The sequence below is a fragment of the Dama dama genome, chromosome 33 (assembly GCF_033118175.1).
Source record: "Dama dama isolate Ldn47 chromosome 33, ASM3311817v1, whole genome shotgun sequence".
Taxonomy (NCBI): domain Eukaryota; kingdom Metazoa; phylum Chordata; class Mammalia; order Artiodactyla; family Cervidae; genus Dama; species Dama dama.
The window spans coordinates 38510330-38533299 of record NC_083713.1 but is presented as its reverse complement, the minus strand read 5'-3'; the positions used below and the strand labels follow the sequence as shown (position 1 = coordinate 38533299).

The 22970-nt window shown below is 39.5% G+C and overlaps 2 protein-coding genes across 8 annotated transcripts in view; one reads left to right on the top strand and one right to left on the bottom strand.

The window, feature by feature from the left end:
* Positions 1-22970, bottom strand: part of RBMS1 (RNA binding motif single stranded interacting protein 1) — a 213243-nt gene that overhangs the window by 28323 nt on the left and 161950 nt on the right. For all 7 annotated transcript variants that reach the window (XM_061135266.1, XM_061135264.1, XM_061135267.1 and 4 more), the window contains exons 3-4: positions 12858-12916; positions 7912-8003 (exon numbers count right to left, since the gene is read on the bottom strand). In XM_061135266.1, coding sequence (XP_060991249.1) covers positions 7912-8003; positions 12858-12916 — 151 coding nt within the window. The remainder of the gene's footprint in view (positions 1-7911; positions 8004-12857; positions 12917-22970) is intronic.
* LOC133050865 (dynein light chain 1, cytoplasmic-like) lies at positions 16712-21702 on the top strand. The gene has a single exon (XM_061135152.1). It carries the CDS (start codon positions 16712-16714, stop codon positions 16994-16996), a length of 285 nt encoding a protein of 94 aa, XP_060991135.1. The 3' UTR covers positions 16997-21702.

Sequence of the window (22970 nt, the reverse complement as noted above, 5' to 3'; positions counted from 1 at the left end):
CAATTATGAGATTGGAATGGTCTTAACTTAAAAATAGGCTTTCCTTTGATATTACTAATCAGCTGTTATCTTTACATATTGAACTATGCAAGTTTATGATTTTAACAAGCACTATTGTGCAGTGCTCAGCCGCTTCAGATGTGTCTGACTCTGTGACCTATGGACTGTAGCCCGCCAGGTTCCTCTGTCCATGGGATTCTCCAGGCAAGCACATTAAAGTGGGTTGCTGTGCCCTCCTCCAGGGGATCTTCCCAACCCAGGAACTGAACCCATACCTCTGGCATGCTCCTGTATTGCAGGCAGGTTCTTTACCCACTGAGCCACCTGGGAAGCCCAACAAGCACTATTAGCGAAGTCATTAATTGATGTTTTAGTCTGAGGCATCAGAAAAGTGCAGTCTGAATTTCAGATTTTCAAAATGTACAGTACTTTAAAAATAAATGTGAAGTATGCAAATGTTTGGATTTGTACAAAGTCTCTACTTTCAAATGTTATTCTGGCATTAATTAAACACAAAATAAAACTTCTCCTTTTAGGTAATCTGCAAGTAAAAGTGAATACTGATCTTTCATGCTATACCTAAGTTGTAAGACTTAAAACAGTAATCTGGTATCCCAGAGAAGAGTAAAACACCCTGGTAGTTCCAAGAATTAAAGTTATCACAGACTGTGAAACTGTGGGCAAGAAGTACTCTCTTTGACTTCCTGATTCTGACAGAAGGCAGCCTGGAACCCCCAGTCCCAAAGGAATGGAGCAGAAGCTCCCAGCTTCTCAGAGGTGTGTCAGGTGCAGTTGGGTCCAATAAAAAAAAAATTAAAATTTTTCAAATGTTCAATAGTAAGCCAAAAACCTAATCTCCTTAACCCTTGACAGACTAAATAAAAACAGCTACTACCCTTGCTTCTGGCTGAAATTAAAGTCAGTGTGGTACCACTGATTACCTTACACAGAGTAAAAGCTCCCACTGACAATTACATAAAGCGTATTTTTAAAATATAAAAATTGCAAAGTGATTTAATAAATGTATAACAATAGATAAAAGGCTTCAAAATAAGGGGGAAAACAAGATGTTCTTAGGTATCAAATTTTTCAGTTCTTCTGAGGTAGGCTAAGAGGTAAAATCTCCATTCCTTATTTCCACTTCACTCACTACCTCCTCAATTTCGCCCACTTAATTGCACAGCTTCTCAATTAGCTACCGCATGTCAGCTCTAATCTCCTAAGTCCCTGAAGCTTTCCTGGAGTGCACGAGACTGTATGTGTTCCTGCGGAAGTCTGGTCCTTAGTTGGCAAACACAGATGGGATCCTTTCTTTCTGAGGGTGTACTGAGGGGCCCTGTAGCCTAACATAGTCCAATAACAGTTACAGTGTATTCTGTACATCCCAGATCTTCTTACACAATAATTATGGCCCCAGTCCCATCTTCCAACAGTTTACAGTTGGAGTTGGGGAGACAGAAACACACGAATTGAATGCTGTAATGGAGATGTGTACAAACCACAATGGGAGGACACGGAACACTTTTCAGAGGGCATGACATTGAGTTGAGACCTGAGAAACACGTATAAGGCACGAGGCTGAAAACCGGACTGTGAAAAGCTATCCAAGGAGTTTGACTTTTTTGTCAGTCATCACTGCTTAAACTTTTCCACTTAAGGAGTGCAGCAGCAAAGAGGATGACTATGTCTCCTGCAAGTGTGTGGGCAATGGAGAAAGGAGCCTTGCTAAGGCTGCACAATTTCCTTGAAGCCTTATGCTTTATCTGGAAAAAAAAAAAAAAAGCATGTGAATGTTGCAATCTACTCCCTAACTATCTGACTTTGTTTCAATATAGAAACAATATTTCTGACCTAATACTTTAGAGTCATAATGACACTCCAGGGAGATAAGCCATATTTATTCTGTAATTTCAGGTGCTCTGATGGGGTGAGGTGGGAGGAGTAGGAAGGGGGAACCACAGCTAGAAAGCCACGCCCTAAAAAGTGGGGAGCTTCCTGAGGCACAGACGCAAGGGAGTGATGTGATCAAACCTATCTTATTAGAAAGGTTTCTGAATCATGCTTAGTCAGATTCAGAAGAAGCTGGGAACTCCCTAATTAAGGAGCATTAAAACACTCCTGGGACAAAGATATGGCATCAGAAATGTTATGCAAGAAACATGTATCATATATATTATGAGCTTTCCTTTTGGGTTACAATTACTAAAATCTAAATGATGAACAGTTAAGAGTATTTAAGAATGTTCATAGAATTTGTCATCTGTGAAGTATTTTCAAAAGAACTAACAATGTAAGGTAACCAAATGCTTTCTAAATCTGTGTTTTACTTGCTATTATTAAAACACTGATTATTATTAAATATTATTAAATATAATTATTAAATTATTAAAATATTCTTTAAAATGCTGATTCAATTTGAAAGTTTACCAATGAAGAAAAAAATAATTAAAAGCGCTAAATCTGAATCCAGAAATTGAGCTCCCAACCCACTCTGTGATAGGTAGATGAGGCAGACTAAATATAGATAGGTATTTCCTATGATTTTAATGCATTTGTTTTCAATAGCAAAAGGTCAGTCAATTAGCTCTTTTCACTGGAATGACCTCCAGGGCTAATGTTATTTATCTTTCTTTTCAAACGGTCAACTTCTTCTGCATACAGTGTAAAAAAATAAAAAAACAAAAATGAGAAGCAACTCCAACCTGGCAGCAATGGCCACAAAAATATATAATCACCAAAAACGGGTCCCTGTGTTCTAATAGTGATACATTCATAGTAAACAGAACATACAGTACTTGTAGTAAGGGGAGTAGTTCTTGAATAAGGGCAATATTGCGCCTTTAAATCAGGGACAACCATAACTCTGTTTTATGACATGCAATGCTATGTCTGAAAAAACAATTACTTTGTAAATTATGGGTGGTCAGACATAAAAGTGCGGCCAATAGGCCTCTTTATATCCCAAGGCGTGGAAAGGGTTCAATGGCTTCTCTAACAAGTAGAAAACTAGATCCCACATTGGCCATGAGAGGGATAAATGGCTACTAATGTTCACTTGAGTAGAAAAGTAGGGCTCAGAGGTCCCACGTGGTGTAAAGCACTCAGTCATCATCTGAAAGAAATTAACAAAAACTTCCCTGTGCGTGTGGAATGGTTCCTAAAATGCAAGAAAGGGACTTGGCAGGAAGACCAGACATCTGTTTTCTCGTGTACTGAATAGGTTCACCAACCAGCAGATAGCTGCTTACAGGCATGTGAATGCAAACTGCTTGAAGCATGGTAGACCTCTGTGTGGAAGGGTGATTAAATTCCTGCTCCTTTGACTGCCTATTTACTGAAAAAAATTGCAAGCATACCACTAGGCAAATAACATGGAATGATGTGCTGGCCCCCAGCAGGTCAGAAGAGGTACTGCTGAAAGGCCCACAGAAATCACTATTAACCAATGTTGATTTGAGTTTCATATCTTTTTAGCTCGTTATCTGGGGTTTCTTTCTTCTTTTCATAGATTCTGAGTCTTTTATTTTGAAAAATGCACACATTTGAAACAAATGCCCAGTGTAACATAAATGGGAATGACCTCGAGCCTTTTGGAAAACCTTTTGGTAAATTTCATCAGGGTACTCAATAGACAGAGCTCAATAAATATAATTTTTAAATGGTCCATTCTTATCGCTCCATATCTGCCCAAGCTGGGAAGCTTTTCTCATGCTTAATTGGCTTCTTTGATCATCAACAAAACAAACACTTAATATCTACCATATGCCAAGTACCAAGCAAGGCACTGAAATTAAAACACAAGTAAGAAGCAATCACTGTTGTCCAAGGCTCTCCATTTGTAGTTTTATAATTCAGTTTTGAATATTTGTGGAGTCCTTTTTCAACTCAGGTAGCCAAAATGTCAAACAATATTACATTTCCCCTCACCCACTAGAATGTCTCTGAATTTTTTTCATTATGTAAAAGGGCAAGCCTTTAATATGTGGCAATGTGAATTTTCAAAAACTTCATAGTATCCAGATTAATTAAAGGAAGTGACAGTGACAGGTCTCTTACCACCCAAACATAGGAGCCAGGCTTAAGCTTTTACAAACAGTCTCCACAAAAAGCTACAAGTCAGATAATCCCGTATCCAGATGGCATAAAGGGGCTAAGTTAACTCCCCATACTCACATCCATGGTTCTATGGCATAGAACAATGGACCCTCTACCATTTAAAATACCTTTTGTAACTTTAATGGTATAATAAAAAAGAAACCAGGTCCAGGAAACTCAGTCATTCTGTAGAGACCTAAAGAAATTCACGATGTGCAGGATGTTGGCACACTGCCAGTGTCTCTGAACCCCTGCACTGTTCATTCCCCGCAGATGATGGAGGAAGGGATCATTTTTCCTAGCCAATTTACAGTCCCAAGCTGCCTGAGGAGGTCTTTGAACAGTGCTCATTATCAGTCCACGGGAAAGCTGGCATTCAAAGTGCACTGTTGACACGAGACATACAGTGCCAATCTATACCCACTCAGGTTCTGACTAAATGCACTGGAAAGACTTCTTCAAACAGCATATAGTTAATATACTATGCTACTCGACATCACTGGTACTGAAAAGATGCCTAGGTTCGTGCTCATGAGGCCCCTCTAAATCAGGCCTCTGCGTTAGCCCTAGTAGATTGTTAAAATAGGCCTCTTTCTAATTTTGTTTCAGCAGAAGTTATCAAAAAAACCCAAAAACAAAAAATGGGTGTCAGGCACACCCACAGGCCAGAGCGAGAAACCAGCCCTCCTAAACAGAGTCTGCATAGAAGCTGGCTGAAGACTGGTTTTGGATGCTCAGCTGACCACCCACCTCCTGTCTGCCTGGGAGGGACTGAGGAGGCTGGGAATGAACACACAGGTGGAGAGAACCACTGATGTGTTCTATGATGTGTTCCACGTTCCCACCAACTGGGATTCTTCCTGCACCCTCCCTCCCCCGCCCACCGCCAGCCAAGCACGAGGGGCTTCAAGAGACCCCTCATGAAGCCTGGTCTGCGTCCTCTGGAGTTTGGTGGATACAATGGATCAATGTCTGACTTAAGCCTGAGGAATCTAAAAGGCAAAAGGCTGACTGAAGGGGCCTATAAGTGTGATTGGGAGGTAACTAGTTTCCCACAGACGGCTGGCAGACAGATCAATGTGGGCCACACAAGACGGAGCTGGCGCAGGGCTGTGTTAGATCCACCCAGGAAGGCTGTACTGAAGAACAAGAAGGTCCAAGATGAAGGCTGACCCTTAGATTCTCAGGAGCTGAGGACACGTCTTCTCTAGGGTGAAGGAACCACAGCAGAGAGAGCAGGGCATTCTACTAGGGAAAGCATCAGTTTTCTCTCTGCCCAGAGAAATCAACACCACATCACATAATTGTCAGGTCAAGAAGCTTTCCCATCCTTTACCACTGTTCCAACCTGGGATGGGCAAGAAAGCACAGCTAGCTCTGGAAGAGTGGGAAAAAACACACATTTGGGAAATAGGAAAGAACAAACCATGTTCCCATCCCAGGACAAGCTTACCAGTAAGAGCAGAGTTGGGGGGAAGGCAGAAGTTTTAGTATTATATGGCACACAAAATTTTGTCAAATAAACAGGACTGGACATCTCAATTACAGGCATCACACACTTAGCATTGGAAATGTGTTTGAAAAATCAGACATTCAGCATCAAAATGTTAACCATGTGTTACACATCTGTATGTGTGTGTTTGTAGACACATAGTAATAGATGGTTGTATTGGGATGTATTAATAATATTTCACATTATTTCAAATAAGAAAAAAAGCATAATGCATTATCATTAATCACAACCTCCAATTTCCTAAAACGTCACTAAATACACGTCTTACAAATCTGTGTGTGTGTATGTATGTGTTTGGAAACATGTTAAAGATTCTCTTATTGAGTTGTAAACTTATAAAATATCACCTCTTGGTCACCAAATTATCAATGTGTGGTTTTTAGCAGACAACTGCTTTGTAAGCTGTGATTTCTCTCAGCACCAGCAACATCCATGACGCACATCCCTTTTGCTGACTCTCAGAACTGAGTTTTCAAAACCCTTACACAATTCTGAGATTTTATTAACCATATTTGGAATATAACTTGAGACTTCCCCCTTAAACATCTTGTTTAAAATATTGTATCGAGGTTGGTGTAAATACATAAAGGAATGGCTGAAAACATATTTAAAGACAATTATATTCCCTGAAGTTGGGACATGAAAAAAATCAAGGGGCACTCTAAAGAAAAAAATTAACCAGAAAGGCCTGAAATGAAACAAGCAACTGAAGGGACTTTTCAAAATAATGAGAGTTGCCAGAAAAGTCATGGGATCTGCCCTAGATTTTATCCATGAGAGGAAGAAACAGGAGCTTCAGAGTAGAGGAAATGGACAGAACAGAGGGAAAAATACAGTTCTTTTCTCATCGTGCCTTCAAAGTCCTGCTTAGAAAACATATGGTTACCCACAGTTTACAGAGACATGTTAAACATTCTGTAAGCCATACACAACATAAGTATTGCATATTCACAGTTAAACACACTAAAGCCTCATAATCACTGTCTTTCAACAGTACCACAAGAAGGTGCTCTATATTATGGACAAATAATCTAAAAATCAGGGTGCCCTCACTCTAGAGAAGATGTGTCCTTAGTATTTACAGTTTATTTTAGCTTCTTACTTTGGACTTTATCTTACCCCAGAGGTCTAAAAATATTAAAAGTCAAGGACAACTTTAGAAAGGTGATGAAAGTGAAAGTGTTAGTCACTCAGCTGCATCTGACTCTTTGCGACCCCATGGACTGTAGCCCACCAGGCTCCTCTGTCCATGGGATTTCCCAGCCAAGAATACTGGAGTGGGTAGCCATTCCCTTCTCCAGGGGATCTTCCTGACCCAAGGACTGAACCTGGGTCTCCCACATTGCTGGCAGATTCTTTACCATCTGAGCCACCTGGGAAGCCCCTTTCCTCAACTTCTGAAATCTTTATTCATGTTGATTCTTTTAGTCAAGGGAAATCTCTATTCTGGTAGCTATACATTTGTCCTTCAACAGCTTTAAGGGCTTAGCAGGTAACTTATTTCAACCAGGGTTCTTTAACTTTCATAAATCTCCTTCCCTTATGGAAATGTGAGTGCTCCTCAGGGAAAGATCACAAGCTACTCTTCAGAAGAAGCAGAGGACAGCACAAAATTACTTTGTACTTCAAGAAACTGGATAATATAAAATTATTGATCTTTTGGAAAGAGTAAGTGCACTAGGTATGATAAAACTCAAGTTTACATTCAGGCAATAAAACCTGGAGCACAAACACCACTTCTATGATAAGAGTTCATTGAAACTGTAGGATTATTAATTTCATTAATAATCAATGTCTAAAAATGTCTCTTTTATATAGAGGAAATATTATCTGTAGCTGACATTGCATTAAAACTACTAGTATATCTGTGCAAGCCTGCGTACGTAATAAAGTATATTATTCTTTCAGAACATGACATTCTGAAGGATTTCTAAAATGTATTAATTCCTTGAACATTGAAATTTTAAAATTATTTTTAAACATAAAGTACAGAGCTTTAGTCCACAAGTACCCAATTACCTGAGAAAATTTGATACTATTTCTCCATTTACTTACAGGCTTACATAATCTGCTATGAAAAATTTTATACAGTTGTAAAATTCTTTTTCACACATAAAATTATGAGGAACTGTCTTTGGCAAAATAGCTACTACTGAGGATGTGCAGGCAAGGGGCAAAAGCCCCCAGTTAAGTGTGACTCCCTGGGATGGAAGGAGAACTTGCATGGTGACAGGAAAAGCCAGGCGCCCAGATTCAGAAGCAAAGCCAGAGACGGGAGGGAGGAGTGCCAGCTCTCAACTCACCTTTGCCATTTGAGCTTGAACCCCACTTGCCTTCAGGGCGGACACAGCCTTCTGAGCTGCTGCAGGACTGTCAAAGTCAACAAAACCATAACCTGAAATGCAAAACATAATCAGTGTTTAAGCCATTATTTTACGATTGTGTAAAGAGGGAAAGGAGGACTCCATTTGGTCTCCGAGGCAGGCAACAGAAATCAAAGCCCCGACTTTCTGACAGTCCCCAGTTTTACAACTGTACTGCAGCATCCTCCTCAGGCTGTCCGTCCCGCCTATCTGGGTTTCCCGTCAAAGTTTTTAAAAAAAAAGTAAAGAAAGAGAAACCAGTTTATTTCCTTTTCCAGATCTTTTTCTCAAGTGTCTTGTACTTGCTGGGGTGAGGTGGGGCTTTGGGGAGGAAGACATCCAAGTTACCAATCAAGATTTTTAAAAAAGGCGGGGGGAAATCAACTTCAGGAAAAAAGTAGCATTTTAAAAAATCTGGTAAGAAAGATGGAGCTATCTCACAGAGCTTACAAGTATTTGTTTATTCCGTACATTTTTAAAATAAATTCAGTACAACCACTGGATACTCCACATATAATCTACATATTAGAACTTATTTAAAAATATTACCTATTTATCTAAAATACAGCTCACAATCTCTTCAAAATAAATAAAGGGTGGTAGGGAAATGGCTCCAGAAACCCAAAATAGCTGTTTTAGTGTTCCTGGCCTAAAGACTAAAAACAAAACATAATACAACAAACAAATAAACAACCTCCTAAGAGAGGCCCTGGTTCAAAGTTTATTTATCCATAGTTTTTCAAACATTTTAAACAAGCTGGTCAGCTATTTTCCTTGGCTATAACAAATCAAAAGCAGGAAATTAGAGGAAAGAGGGGCCAGGTTGAGGGTAGGGCTGCTACAAAATCATATGGATGGTACCTAGTGAAAACTAACAGCAACCAATAAAAGAGGAAAATGATACAAAGAGCAGGTGTTACAGAGCACGTGAGCAACAGTTCCATGAACCTCACCAATCCTGTAAGCATCACTGTATTAAATCAGGTAATCACTAATTTGCCACTGTGGTAAGTCTTAAATTATTAAGAAAAGGTTCAACTGTATTTAAAAGCACATTGATGAAATGATCAGGGTTCCAGGCAAAAATATCAACAGAGATCTACTTGGGACTCAAACCTATTATCAAATTAATGTTGAGTAAGAATATTTTGAAAAAGGAAAGTCTTGTCTGGAAGTTACACAGAAGAGGGGCCAGGCCTATCATTTATTTATGGATATTATAAAGCTACAGTAATTTAGACAGGAAGGAACTAGGGTCAAAATACACACATCAACACGACAAAACAGAAACTTCAGAAGTAGTTCAAAGAGTGTGCACTATTAGTAACAAAAATATTGGCCAGGTAAAAAATTAGTGAACTAGACTATGAATTATAGAAATAGGTGTTTTAGAGAGATGAGTGTCAACACTAAAACAAATAACAGCTTCTTTCTATTACTTGGAATTGCGATGGAATAAGGTTTAGTTTGATTTTGACAGTGAGCAGAGAAATACCCAGGTGGGAAAGGAAAAGAGGAGGCTGATCCAGGTGAAAATAGAGAATGCTCCTCAACAGCCAGGTTAGAAATTATGTTAAATACATTTCATATTTTTAAAGAAATCTGTTATTAACGCTAATATGCAACCCACTATGAAGATGCATGTAGGCACACACATACTCACTCTCTCACGCTCATACATATTTTATTACCAAGCAGAACTTAAGCAGGTCATAAACGAATACCCAACTACATTGAAATGATGTAACTTCTAATGGATGTTTAAGAGTCCTTCTTTAATTTTATTGTTGTCAATAAATTACAGTAAGATGAAGATCCCAAGTTTGATGTTAATGTAGTTGAAGTTTCTACACAAGTACTGTTAGTATTATTTTATCTGTTATTTCCTTATTAGGAAAAATCCATAATGGCTGCATTTTAGCTAATTGTTTACATTCTTTTCTGGCCTTGCCCAATGCTACTACGTAGCTGTTTCATAAATATTTGCTTAAAACAAATATAACATGCTTATGCATGCATCCATGTGCTCTTTTACTTTCCTTGTTATAATACTTTCAAGTAAATATAAGAGTATATAAATCGGTCTCACAGATTCTCTGGGGTTTCATTATTTAAACATGTATACAGATATTTTTTGAAGGTGGGAGTCACCAAATAACACAGCATCCTCCCACTGGAACCCCAGGAGGATTCTTCCAGGTCTCGGGACCAGGCACAGTTACGGCATTTCTGCTTCTTGGGTTTTCTTCTACACTGAGATTACTGAATCATGGCAATAGGTATGTTATTTTTGGTTTGGCAACCAGGAAATACAGGGCCATTTCTGTAGTAACAGGAAGCTTCCTGCTCTTACCCCTGTTTTTCCTTTGGTCTGATTTATCCTCACCCTTTTTGTGTGTGTTTGTGTTTTCTGGTCTTATATACAACTCTGTAAACACTGAGCACAATCAATCCTTTTTAAGTTTTTCTCAGTCCTGAACTGCCATGTACACGAGAGCTGAGAAGCATTTCAACACCTTTTGTTGGCTAAAAACTGGCAAAAGTTGAAATGTAGGAGAGCAACTGAATAATGAATTTTTAAATTTAACAACTACAGCAACATGTTATTTACAGCAATATTTCCTTTCACTTAGTTTCGTCTTCTGGAGAAAGGCCCCAAAATACATTTTGTGACCCAAGAATGTATTATGACCTCTAAGGTCTCTAATTTTCAGGCAGGAAATTCTTTGATCGGTTCAATTTCTAAAAATTAGTATACAATACAAGCACTTTTCATTTATACTAATAATTTCTTAAGCATTACCTATATTCATCCACCCACCTACCTTCTCAAGTTATCTATAACATGGCTACTAACATGTTACCTGTCTTTATAGTGAGCTATGCTGTTTTCTTTTATCCTTATTCGTCCCCAAATTACTTTTTTTCAGGAGCTCTTTCATTGCCTCTTCCAGAATTTTATAAATCCATTCCTGCTTACTCTCTCTCCTCACTCACTCATCCACACCCCAGATATCTATCGTTGCGCCTTTCTGAGAGGCCTGTGTGACACAAAAAAACCTTATAAGGTTTCTGTCTCTGCCGCCACATACAAGCCAGTCTCTCCTACGACTCAATTTAGGAGAAATTCTCCAGGAGACATGTATCGAAAACTAGCTCTGATTTATACTTATTTAGAAGCTCCACAAATCTCCCCACTAATCTTTGGACTCTTGTCAAATATCATGGGTTTATATTATTATAAGATGTTAGGTTTAGTATTTTTTTTTTTTCACTCACAGCATTTCTAGATCACGCTAAGTGTCTTGTGGACTTCTGGTTTCCTGGCAATAGGGTCTCGTTGGAGAGGAGTGTAAAACAGCAGTGTCCAGCGCAGATGTGTAGTAGAGAATTCACTCAGGGAGGCCTCTGGGTCCTCTCTCTCACTTAACTAGGGCAGCTCTGCTTTTTAACACACTGACCTGTGTGAAGACTTCTTTTTTGAGGGAGAGGGAATTGGGTGGGGTCAGGAGGAAGAAAGGTAGGTAAGGCTGTAAAACTATCATCTACTGTGATTTCTCTCTTGGTTTGAAACAAATGCTGAGATCAGCTTCCTGGTTTATACCTGCATGAGTCCATCTCTTGGTGACAAAACCAAAAAGCTTTTTCCTGTGTCCCTGCTCATCCAAATCATTTTCAAAATATGTTAAACAAGACTAACCTGGTAACTGGGTAAACATTTCAATCTACAATTAGACTCTCTCCAGTTTAATTCACTTAAAATATTAATTGAGTATCACTCTACATAAAGCACTGTTCTTATTCAGTGTCCTACGGCAAAACTGCCTGAATGTGCCATGCTGATTAAACATGGGCTCAGATATTTGCCACAATAGCGCCTTTAAATTCAGGAGCTTTGAAGAAGAGACAGGAGTACAATGAATCACTTCAAGTCTAGATTAAAGGCGAGGCCCTACCGTTCCATAGGCTTCACTGACGTTCTTTGCCTTGTTCAGATTGTGCTAAGTCACAACCGTCAACCCTACTTGGAGAACGGGTCTAATTAATGAGGAGATTTGCCTTCTCTGCCTATTCCTGTCAACCTTATTTCAATTCATGGGGTCAGTTGTTAGACTCAAAGTCAGCTGATTCCATTCTTCCCTTTTCCTAGAAATCACATGCCTATTGTTAAGATGCTGGATCATTAAAAGTCAGAGACACAGAGCATCAGTGCTGCCTACTGTAGACGCCTTCTCTTCCAGCTCATGGAGCTGGATGAGCTCATCCTAATTACACGGAAAACTGAAGGTCAGTGCATCAAATTAATGCAGCAGCATATTTCAAAGGGGCGTATGACCTCCCCTCCCTATTACAATCTGGTCAGTGAAAACGGTTCTCCCCTCCCTGCTGCCAATATTGTCAACAGGCATTCAGCAGAGAACAATTGGGAGTATTGAAACATGTAATTAAGTACTGCTTAAAACTACTCTATTCTAATTAATAGAGCCAATTTGCACAATATGTAATCTTTTCAGTTCTTTAGTACAGTCCAATGGTCTTCGGTAAGCAGCTCTAATCTTCTCAGGCTCAGGAAAGAAAAGCTATTTTCTAACTCTACTCCCCCTTAAAAAGCAGGGGATAAATGCCAGCCAGTATTTTGCATGTTAACTCTACTGGTGTCAAATCTGGGATTCTGGCAAGTGGCTAGCTGCTGTTGGGTTTCCAGCCAAAACTCAACCAGGGACCAACATAAGCAATATGCTGACACTGTGCAAGACAGAAACTGGTTGACATATAAGATTTGGGTTTTAATAAATGGAGGTAGTTTTGAAATCAAAGATCAGGTTGAAAATTCCACTTTTTTTCTAAAGCTCTGATTTAGTAAATCATCAGACAAGGAAACATACCTTTGCATTTGTTTGTTGTCTTATCCAAAATTGCCTTTGTGGAAACGATCTTCCCATATCTAAAAAAAGAAAAAAAAAAGAACAAGGTTATAATCGAGGAATCTTTATTAATATCTAAGTCCAGAGAACACACACACTTATCAAACCTCGGCAAACTTTAAAGCATAAAATGTTCTTTACTAGGGGACAGGAAATGAGAATTCGAAACTCAAGCTAAACTAAAAAGGAGGAATGGCTAGACCTCTCATTTGGCTCTCTGGATTATAGTTTGATACTTAGCTTTGAGAAATCAGGCACTTACCTGGTGATCTTGGGACCAAGGAAATGGAATGTGAGCTTTAGGAAAAATAGCTTCTCTACAAAAAGCAACACTAGTAACACTGTGTGTGTGTGTGTTGCTCAGTTGTGCCCGACTCTTTGCGACCCCATGGACTGTAGCCCACCAGGCTCCTCTATCCATGAGATTTTCCAGGCAAGGATACTGAAGTGGGTTGCCATTTCCTTCTCCAGGGGATCTCCCCAACCCAGGAATCGAACTCAGGTCTCCTGCACTGCAGGCAGATTCTTTACCGACTGAGCTACAAGGGAAGCCCCATAGTAATACTATGTCTGTGATCAAATACAAAGCCAAAGGCAAGGCTGCAGAATTGTTAAGGGAAAGGACTACGATGCAGATAGCCTTTATGAATGAATTGAGGCAAGAAAGCTCCCTGAATGACTCTATTCATTTTGCATTTGCAGGTGATTCTGTGTGGCTCTAGATCATCATAGAAGGGTGTGCTGGAATATGTATCTTTAACACGCTTGATGGGATATTTAAGTATTTTAAATCTAATATTTAAAACAGGTCTTTTTATCTAAGATTTTGATGATTGTTTATAAATATATTTTTAAGACTTCTTTTAATGCTATAATAGTAGTTACACGGTGTACTCACTAATGTATGTGTGGGCATGTGTGTGAAAGAAATAGGCAATAAAAAACAAAAAACAATGAACCAGGAATCAAGCATTAATCTATGAGGGTTTGTATGAAAAATGTCTTCAAATTCCTTCATGTACAACAGAAGTTGGGGAAAAAAGGGAAACAATTCAGAATGTTAAAACTGAGTGCAGTGCTATGGAAAACAAAGGGGGAACTTCCCTGATGGACCAGTGGCGAAGACTCTGAGCTCCCAAAGCAGGAGGCCCTGGTTCAAACCCTGGTCAGGGAACTCGATCCTGCATGTCTCAACTAAGACCTGGTACAGAAAAATAAATAATTAAAAATAAATTAAAAAAAAAAAAAAGAAAGAAAGAAAACAAAGGGGCAAGCGAGTTTAAATATATGTTCTACCCTATATCCTTTCACAGTGACTAGACTACAATGCAAAGCACTGCTATCTATATTTGTCTTCAAAAAACAGAGAAGACCTTCAAAAAATAATTCTTAAAAATTACTGGGTCTATGGGAAATGCATTTAACATACTTCAGGTATCTGAGACTATTACCACATTTATACACGGCAAATCCCAAAACTTTAATTTTCTATATATTTACTTGAAAAATTTCATATTTTCTCTAATATTATTTTCTTGTGATTGCTGCTGAGGACTAAAAAGACTTAAAAGTTTTAGGAAAGGGAAGTATCTGTGCAGTACTTTAAAACATTTTCAATGTTGCAGGTTTCTATTTTATGCATTTGAACGAGCTGAAAGATACTTATCTAGAAGAAACAAATAGTTTGGGCCACCACTCTCCCTCAGTTAATTTCACTCTGTGTAATCATGTAACCAAATGATTACTAACTAGGCATAAAAGTAAAGATAATTTAAGGTTTAAATGACAATTACATCCAAGAGGCATAAGGTTGCATAAACACCTTCAATTCCCTGTGAGGATTTTGAGTATTTGCAGCAACCTTAACAGTAGGTCACTAAGCTTACAACATTAAAAAAAAAAAAAAAAATTGCAAACCAGAAAAAAGTTAAGTGATTTAAAGGCCACCTTTTAGCAACCATTTATCTGCCTATGTTATTGACACGCTTGATATTTATTTATCAGAACTCTCTCCTTTGCACAAGTTTTAGATGAAAATGCTTTTAGACTGCATCCCTACCTCAGCCCTTTCCAAAACCGGGGAGGAAAACTGGTATGATTTCAATGTAGGATAAAAGGTATTGGGGGTTATAGAGATTAAGGGACTTTGCTTGAGGTCACAGAGTTCAAGGTCTTTTGTAAACCAAATAGAAGGACATTTAGAGAAGGTTAGGGGCTGGCTTCTATCTTTATGGTTCTGCTCTCCACATTAATAATGAGGAAGAAGACTTGAGAGAGGAAGGCGTGGGAAGCAGGGAAAGAGGAGAGGCTCCTGGTAGCACCGACTTGAGACTCCATCCGTGCCATCCTTTGTCTGGTTTGGGTTCTCTTTGATCTTTGCTACATCTGACATCACTCCTCACTTTCACACCTTGGCTTCTAGGACCCTCATTCTGGGGATCCCATCTCACCTTTCTGCGCTCTCTTTCGGTTTTTTTTTTTCTTCCTCATTCGGCTCCCTCCTCTTTCTCCTTAACCAAGTTCTTTCATCACATTTAATAATTAGTCCTCCACCCTTCTCTTCCCTAGGAAATATATCCAATGCCATGGATTTAATAAATGAATCTTCTTTGATGAAGCCAATTTCTCCTTCCTGGGTTTTTATTTTAATCTGACCAAAATTTTAGTTTTCGTCTTCCTCTCTTTACTTAAAATCTTGGTATCTTACTAAAATATAAAATACTTAAATATCTAGTTAAATGTTACCTCATGTCCTCTATTTTCTAAGTCGTATCTCCAAAGAACCTTAGACAAATCTTTCCTTGTCTCCTCTTCATGTATCTTATCATTCTATAGCACCATCAGATTCCCAATCTTCCATCAAGTTTGTGGTCCCTGAAGTGAAGTTGCTCAGTTGTGTCCGACTCTGCGACACCATGGACTGTAGCTTACAAGGCTCCTCTGTCCATGGAATTTTCCAGGCAAGAGTACTGGAGTGGGTTGCCATTTCCTTCTCCAGGGGATCTTCCTGACCCAGGGATCGAACCCGGGTCTCTCGCATTGCAGGCAGACACTTTACCGTCTAAGCCACCAGAGAAGCTGGTGACGTCCCCGAGACATCATCAACTTAGCCATTCCTGAATCCAGCCAGTCATTAACTCTTTTAACATGTGTCTAATATTAATTTGCCTTAAACATTACTTTGAACATGGTTCTCTCTGGGGCGTCCCTGGTGGTCCAGTGGTTAAGACTCTTGTCTTCCCAATGCAGGGAGCATGGGTTCAATCCCTGGTGGGGAACTAAGATCCCACATGCTGCACAGTATAGCAAATTTAAAAAAAGGTGGGGGGGGAGAGGTGAGAGCTGAACATGGTTCTCTCATCTCTCCATTGCCCCCTCCTACCAATCTTTGAATTTAAAGAACCTGTTGTAACACTAGATCTTCCATGAAACCATCCCTAATCTCCTCAACCATTCAGTGTGTGATTTTATAAGAAACCAGAAAGAGAATTACATTTACTTAGTTTCTACTACAGTTCTAGGCATTTTCTGTGTATGATCTTATTTAACTTCACAATAATCTTAAGAGGTAGCTGCTATTATTCTCACTTTTGCAAATGGGAAAACAAAAGCTCACAGAAATTCTGGGTCTAAGATATTGCCCAACACAACAAAACCAAAAAACAGTTACATTTAAGTTCTTACTGCAGTTTCTCTATGAAATGAGAAATGCACCAAGGCTTCGGTTGCGACTACCTCTCTAGGCAAGTGTGAGCCTCGCCAGCGCCTCCCCCAGGAGACCATTGCAGCCGGCCGGCGCCCGCTCCGTGGTAACCATGTGTGACCGAAAGGCTGTGATCAAGAATGCCCATATGTCGGAGGAGATGCAACAGGACTCGGTGGAGTGTGCTACTCAGGCCTTGGAGAAATATAATATAGAGGAGGACATTGTGGCCCATATCAAGGAGTCCGACAAGAAGTACAGCCCCACCTGGCACCGCATCGTAGGGAGGAACTTCGGTAGTTATGTGACACGTGAAACCAAACACTTCATCTACTTCTACTTGGGCCAAGTGGCCATTCTCCTGTTAAAAGCATGGACTGTGCCACACACCCAGTGATCCATCCAAAAACAAGGACTGCAGCCTAAATTCCAAATACCAGGGACAGAAGTCTTCAGCCTTGGTGTTCCTAAGGGAACACCTCCATCTTTGAACCTTTATTGTGTTTTGTACAGGGCATTCTCTGTACTAGTTTGTGGTTATAAAGCAATTAGCAAAACAGCTTACATCTGTATTTATTTTCTATTCCACACCTCTCTGCCCCATGTTTTTTCTCTTCAAAATCCATTCCTTTAAAGAAATAAATCTGTTGGAGAAGTGTGTGCTAATTACCGTTTGTTCAAATAATCTGTTGAAGATGGCCTATTACTTGCTCTTGGGTAGTCTGTTGGGGGTGATTTCTTGAAGTTTCTGTGGGATGTAACAGACTAGCCTATTCAACACATTTGAGTTTCTTTCTTGCCCATCCTGCTCCTGTTGTGCATGGAAGAATACTACTCAGAAGTGCATGTTGAAAAATGCATGACAGGGAAACTACTGGATTAACTCTTACTCCTAACCTGATAAATACATTCCTTAAGTGCTCCTTCTGTGATAACTGCTATACAGTGTTCTGGGCCTTAGGCCTCAAGAGATGATGAATGTGTAGTAGAACTCTAAGTTTTCTATGGCTATAAAATGGAAATAAGCTGGCGAGAAAGTTGGGCTAGTGAGAAATTTGTTGGGCTCTAGACATTTCCCCTCCCCTGCCTTGGCCAAAGTATACTCTAAAGATTAAGGGTGGTCTTAAAGGGAAAAAGCTTTTGAGCAGCGGCCCTCCATGTGATTCTAATAAAGTCTGCAGGAATTAAAAAAAAAAAAAGAAATGATTTTGAGAAACAATATTTCCTTTATATACACAGAGTATAAAAGGTGAGGGGAAAAAAAAGGAAGATCTCTTCTATTAAGGCATCAGAATAGATTTATTTTCAAGCCAAAGCAAGTTTTTTGTTTATTTTAGACACAAAAAATAAACAGATGGTTCACAGTTGAAGGAGGGATGGGGGTGTGTGTAGGAGAAGAGAGATGTCTGACATCTCTCAGTTTTACTTTCTATTGTGGTTTTCATCGTGATTTGTGGGTTAACACTGAAAGTCCATGACTTCCCAGAAAGTCAAGACAGTTTTCACTCTGTCCGTGGTACTACTGCATACCAGCCTCCCTCTAATCCAGCGGCTCAGGAGGCCGCTTCTGTGGACCACAGGTTGTGGTGGGGGCAGGGGTCTGAAGGGTTTTCCTTTCCTACAACATCTTTTCTGTGAGCTGTTCACTCAGTTATACTGCTCAGAGCACAAGAGGCTCTCACAAAAACACAGATCCCTGACCTGGAAACAGAATACTTTTAAATTGCTCAGGCCCTGGCGAAGTTAGTTTCTCAGGGGCTGATGCAGTCATACTGTGGGAATGGAGTACAGAACAAGCTCTTCTGATGACATAAGAAAGGATCTAGAATATGGCCAAAAGCCACCTGGCAAATGGCACTTCCATGAGCAGGAAAGGGGTAGCAGGGTTCAGAGTGGTCACTATCCCTCTCTGCTAGTCTTATCTGCAGTTAAGATTTAATAATGTGAGGCAAGGGATGGAGTGGCTGGGGGAGAAGTCATTACAGATGATTAACATTTAGCCTAATTCTATCGTTGATCAGCAGTGCCTATTAAGGGTAACAGATATCGGGGGGTGGGGTGGGGGGGAATTCATAAAGCAACCAGATTTTCACCTCCCCTGTTCCTATTTGCAACTTAATTGTAAAACAAAACAGAGCAAAAAAAAAAATCTAGTAACAGGGACATTTGATTTATTGGAGAAAACAGGCCTCCTAACTGGGTAGAATTCACACTCTAAGAACACCAAGGAGATGCATGCCCAAGAGAGCAAGCTGAAGAATTTTTTGGGGGAAAATATGAAAACAAAAATTCTTTGGGTTTAATCAGCTTCAAAGTAAGAAGACTCAGACTCACAGTCGTAGCTACCCAGAATATAATATTCTCTGCTAAGAGTAGATGATCCACTCCAGAGGAAACTCTGACAGTAAAAGGATAGACAGTAATTAAGGGGCATGACTACAGAGTACTGAAAATTTCAAAGGGAGAGGATAAACAAGTAAAAGCTCAAATTTAAACCTATTGGCTGGAAAAACCTTTTGCTGAGAATCTACCTAAATTTCTTTCCTTTGCACCGCAGCTTTTGTCATATCTCCCCATTTCCATTTCTTCTTTCATTGGCTGTAATATAAAATCTAAGTATATTTAGTTCGCACTTACTAAAATAAAGCTTGATTTTTCTCTTCTGTCTCCCATCACTTAGTCACTCGTAAATTTTACCTTTTTGATAATTTACCATGATTACAAAAGAAATGCATATTTGTTGTAATTTGAAGACATGGAAAAGTACATTAAAATACTAAAATCATCTATTGTCTTGGACACAAGTGTTAAACGGATTGTTGAGTATCTTTATAGACTCTGTCCAATGTGCATCTACATGCATGTGCATATGGCCTGTGAGTGTACACGTGTGCATGCACACACATATACACTTTCTCTCTCTCCCCTTCTAGAGAATTTGGAGCTTTTGAAGATTGCTGGTTACAAGCCAAGCCTCTGGAGAATGGAGTTTATTCCACCTACTACCAACAGATGGCGGTAAGGGTTGATGAGTTATTTCAATATTGGTCATCCCAGTTAGAGATTCATTTAAGGCCCTAGGGGGTCACTGGTAGTGCTTGTGTTAATTTATTTTATGAACATTATGAAGCCAAAAAACAAACAAAAAAAAGCAATATGTGGGAAAAAAAAACTACGAAAAAGTATACACACAATGTAAACAAAAACTGATTATTTTAAGTGTGAAAAAAGGTGGGATATTCCTCATGCATATAGGATGATCGCTTGTTTGACTGAGTAAGTGAACTGCCTCTGAAGGACAAAGAAACTTCCCACCCTGTGAGAGAGGTTGTGCCCAGGCAAATGACAATAACCAGCAAGAAGGAGGGAGAGGGGACTGAAAGGAAGAAAAACCCAAACTTTGACCATGTGCTATCAAATTAGCATCCACCCTGGAAAGCCTATGACCTAGCGAGTCAATTCAGGGGAACAGAAGTAACAGCTTACATTAATACAGCTTTTATTTTATGCCAGACACTGTTTTAAGTGATTTAGGTCAAATATTTTTAATCTTCCCAGCAATCTTTTGAGTAGGTAAAGTTTTATTACACTTTGTAGATGTGAAACTGAGGAGAGAGAGTATGGGACCCACTGAAGGTTACACATTTGTGCTGTGCTTGGTCGTGTCCAGCTCTTTACGACCCCATGGACTGTAGCCAGCCAGGCTCCTCTGTCTGTGGGGATTCTCCAGGCAAGAATACCGAAGTGGGTTGCCATGCCTTCCTCCAGGGGATCTTCCCAACACAGGGATCGAACCCAGGTCTCCTGCATTGCAGGCGGATTCTTTACCAGCTGAGCTACCAGGGAAGCTGGTAAGTAACAAAGATGAGAGGCAGAGTTTGCTTTGGTCAACCATGTGGATAACTGCAGATACTTTACTTGCCAACTGCAGAACATGCCAGAGGTTCAAAGCAGTTTCCAGTGTTGAGTCTGCATAGCTCCAAGCAGGTGGCGTAAGGATGAGAGTGGACTCTGTAACTGCTGTCTCTGAGACAGATACTGATAACATTCAGAAAGTTGTTACCTGACCTTCTGGGTAGGCAACATTGTTCTATTTGGAAAAAGAGGCCCAAGACAACAAATGTACCAGTCAGGAGGAGGCATGGCTGGCTTTAAAGCTTCAACAGAGTAACTACATGTATCTGTGTGGTGGGAATGGATTTATGAACTAAGAGCCAAAACTTCCTTGTGACTGTGGACTTGTGAGAGAAAAGGGAAAAAAATTCACACACATATATGCACACACAGGTGATACTGTATATACAGTTCTCTAATTTGCTTTTTTTTTTTTTTTTTTTGCTTCTTTATCTTTTGAATGACTTTCCAGGAAAGCGAATTTCCTACAATTTGCTTTAGCTCTTCTAAAAATGGTTGAATAGGAGAAGGAAAAGAAAGTATAAACTATACGCATTCTGCTAAGAGCAAAGTTTGTTGGACAAGGCCTAAAATAGAAAAAGCAGAAGGAGCTGTGTATCCATGTTATCCTGAATCCTTACTATTCTGAATAGTTCAACTTGTTCTCTTTTCTTTATTTACTTAGTCTAAGAAGTGGTAAGCATCTGAAGATAAGGTATATGTGAAATTTTAAAATCAGGCAATCAATATCAGACAGGTATTTTAAGACTTTCAGCTTTTTGGTCTTGAAGATTCTCGCTGTCTGTGTAAGACATCTAAGATACAAAAATGAAAGGTATAGAAAGATATTCCATTTGTGAGTCCAGTCATTTTGGCTTGATCCCTTAACGTTGGGTCACTGCCCCTTTCCCTTGCACTGGACGGCTGGGTCTGCTCTGCGAATACTTGATTCTGCATATGGGACAGAAGAGGAAGGCACATCTGATGCGGCTGGAATGGCAGCCAGGGTTTGAAGGTGGAAAATATTTGGCAGGAAAAGTTGCTGCAGTCCTAAAGGTCAAAGGCAAACGTAGTGCTGAAGCTGAATGGGACACATGAAAGACGAGTACAGTCCAGAAGGAGATCAGATGAAGAAATCAAGCCACACATATTTACAGCATGTCTCCAGTAGGCCCTTCACCATCCAAGGCCTATGAAAAATATGTAAGATGCCATTCCTGCCATCAAGGGGAACAGTTTTGGGCAGACGGAGTGTAAGAGATTTTTTAATATTAAAAAAATAACTAAGAATGTTGTGCTTTTGTATGATGAAAGCTAAATAAAGCAGCATAAACAGGATGAAGGTCAACTTCAGCAAAAAAGACTTTGGGGAAAACAAATTCAGGTAGACCATGGAAGACAATCAACAGAGGAATCTGTCTAATGCAAGCTGTGTGAGGAGTAAGAGAAGCCAAGTCTGAAAAGGTCTGACAGGGTCTTGGGTTCTAGGAAAAGGAGTCAGGGAACAGAATGTGGCTGGAGGTTTTGCAACTGTGGAATGACATGATGCAAGCAGGATTTTGGTAAGATTAATAAAATCTTACAGCTAGACTTAGCAGAGAGAAATGTTACATTTTTGTTTTAGTATTACTCTTTTTTTTTTTTTTTTTTTTGCCTCTTTGTACTCAGGCAATAACATTCAAGTTCAAGAAGTTATCATGGAGGGCTCAGGAGAGCTAGGAGATGAATGGCAAGGTTCTAAAGGACAGGAAAGCTTTAAGACAGAGGACTTCTTTTAACTAGCCTTAAATGCTTTAACTTAACATCTGAGAAAAATAGCCTACGGTATCTGTGTTATAGAAAGCCAGTGGTTTTCCTCTCTGAACAAAGAGGAGACGGAGAAAAGGAATCACCATGGTCTTTTCTGAACGATCCTGGAAAGGACAGTAAATTCTGGCTCCAGTTCCAGACCTGGAGCCTGCAGATTAACATAGCAGAAGCAAACACCATCCTTGAGTGGTCCAGCCCTTAGCTAGTCAGGCTGCTTTGTAACATATGAGCTGATGGGGAATAAACTACAGAAGTTTGGGGACAAAGCATCACATTTTTCAAGAGAAAATGTATCTACATATCTAGTTTTTCATAACACTGAAATTTTACGATGAACACATCCTTTCAGAATACAAATAAAATTAGTAATTTACACCCAGATTTGGGATGAATATAACTTATGAGTAAATGTAGAACCACTCCTGCTACTCTGCCTTCTCAACACTAATGCTGGCACAGCTAAACTATTATAAATGCTACACAATAGCAACAATTGATGCTGTTTATTGTATGTATGGCTCAAACTAAATAATTCATATAGAATGAATATTAAAAACCACCTCATTAGAAATGGCTAAGATGCACTTTTTGCCATAGTCTGTGAAAAACCTATACCCCTCTTCTAAATAACAAGCATGCTATAAAGCATTTGATTTATTACACAGATT

Bases quoted from the DNA above. Each gene is read 5' to 3' on its own strand.
- LOC133050865 (XM_061135152.1), top strand. From the start codon at position 16,712: ATGTGTGACCGAAAGGCTGTGATCAAGAATGCCCATATGTCGGAGGAG.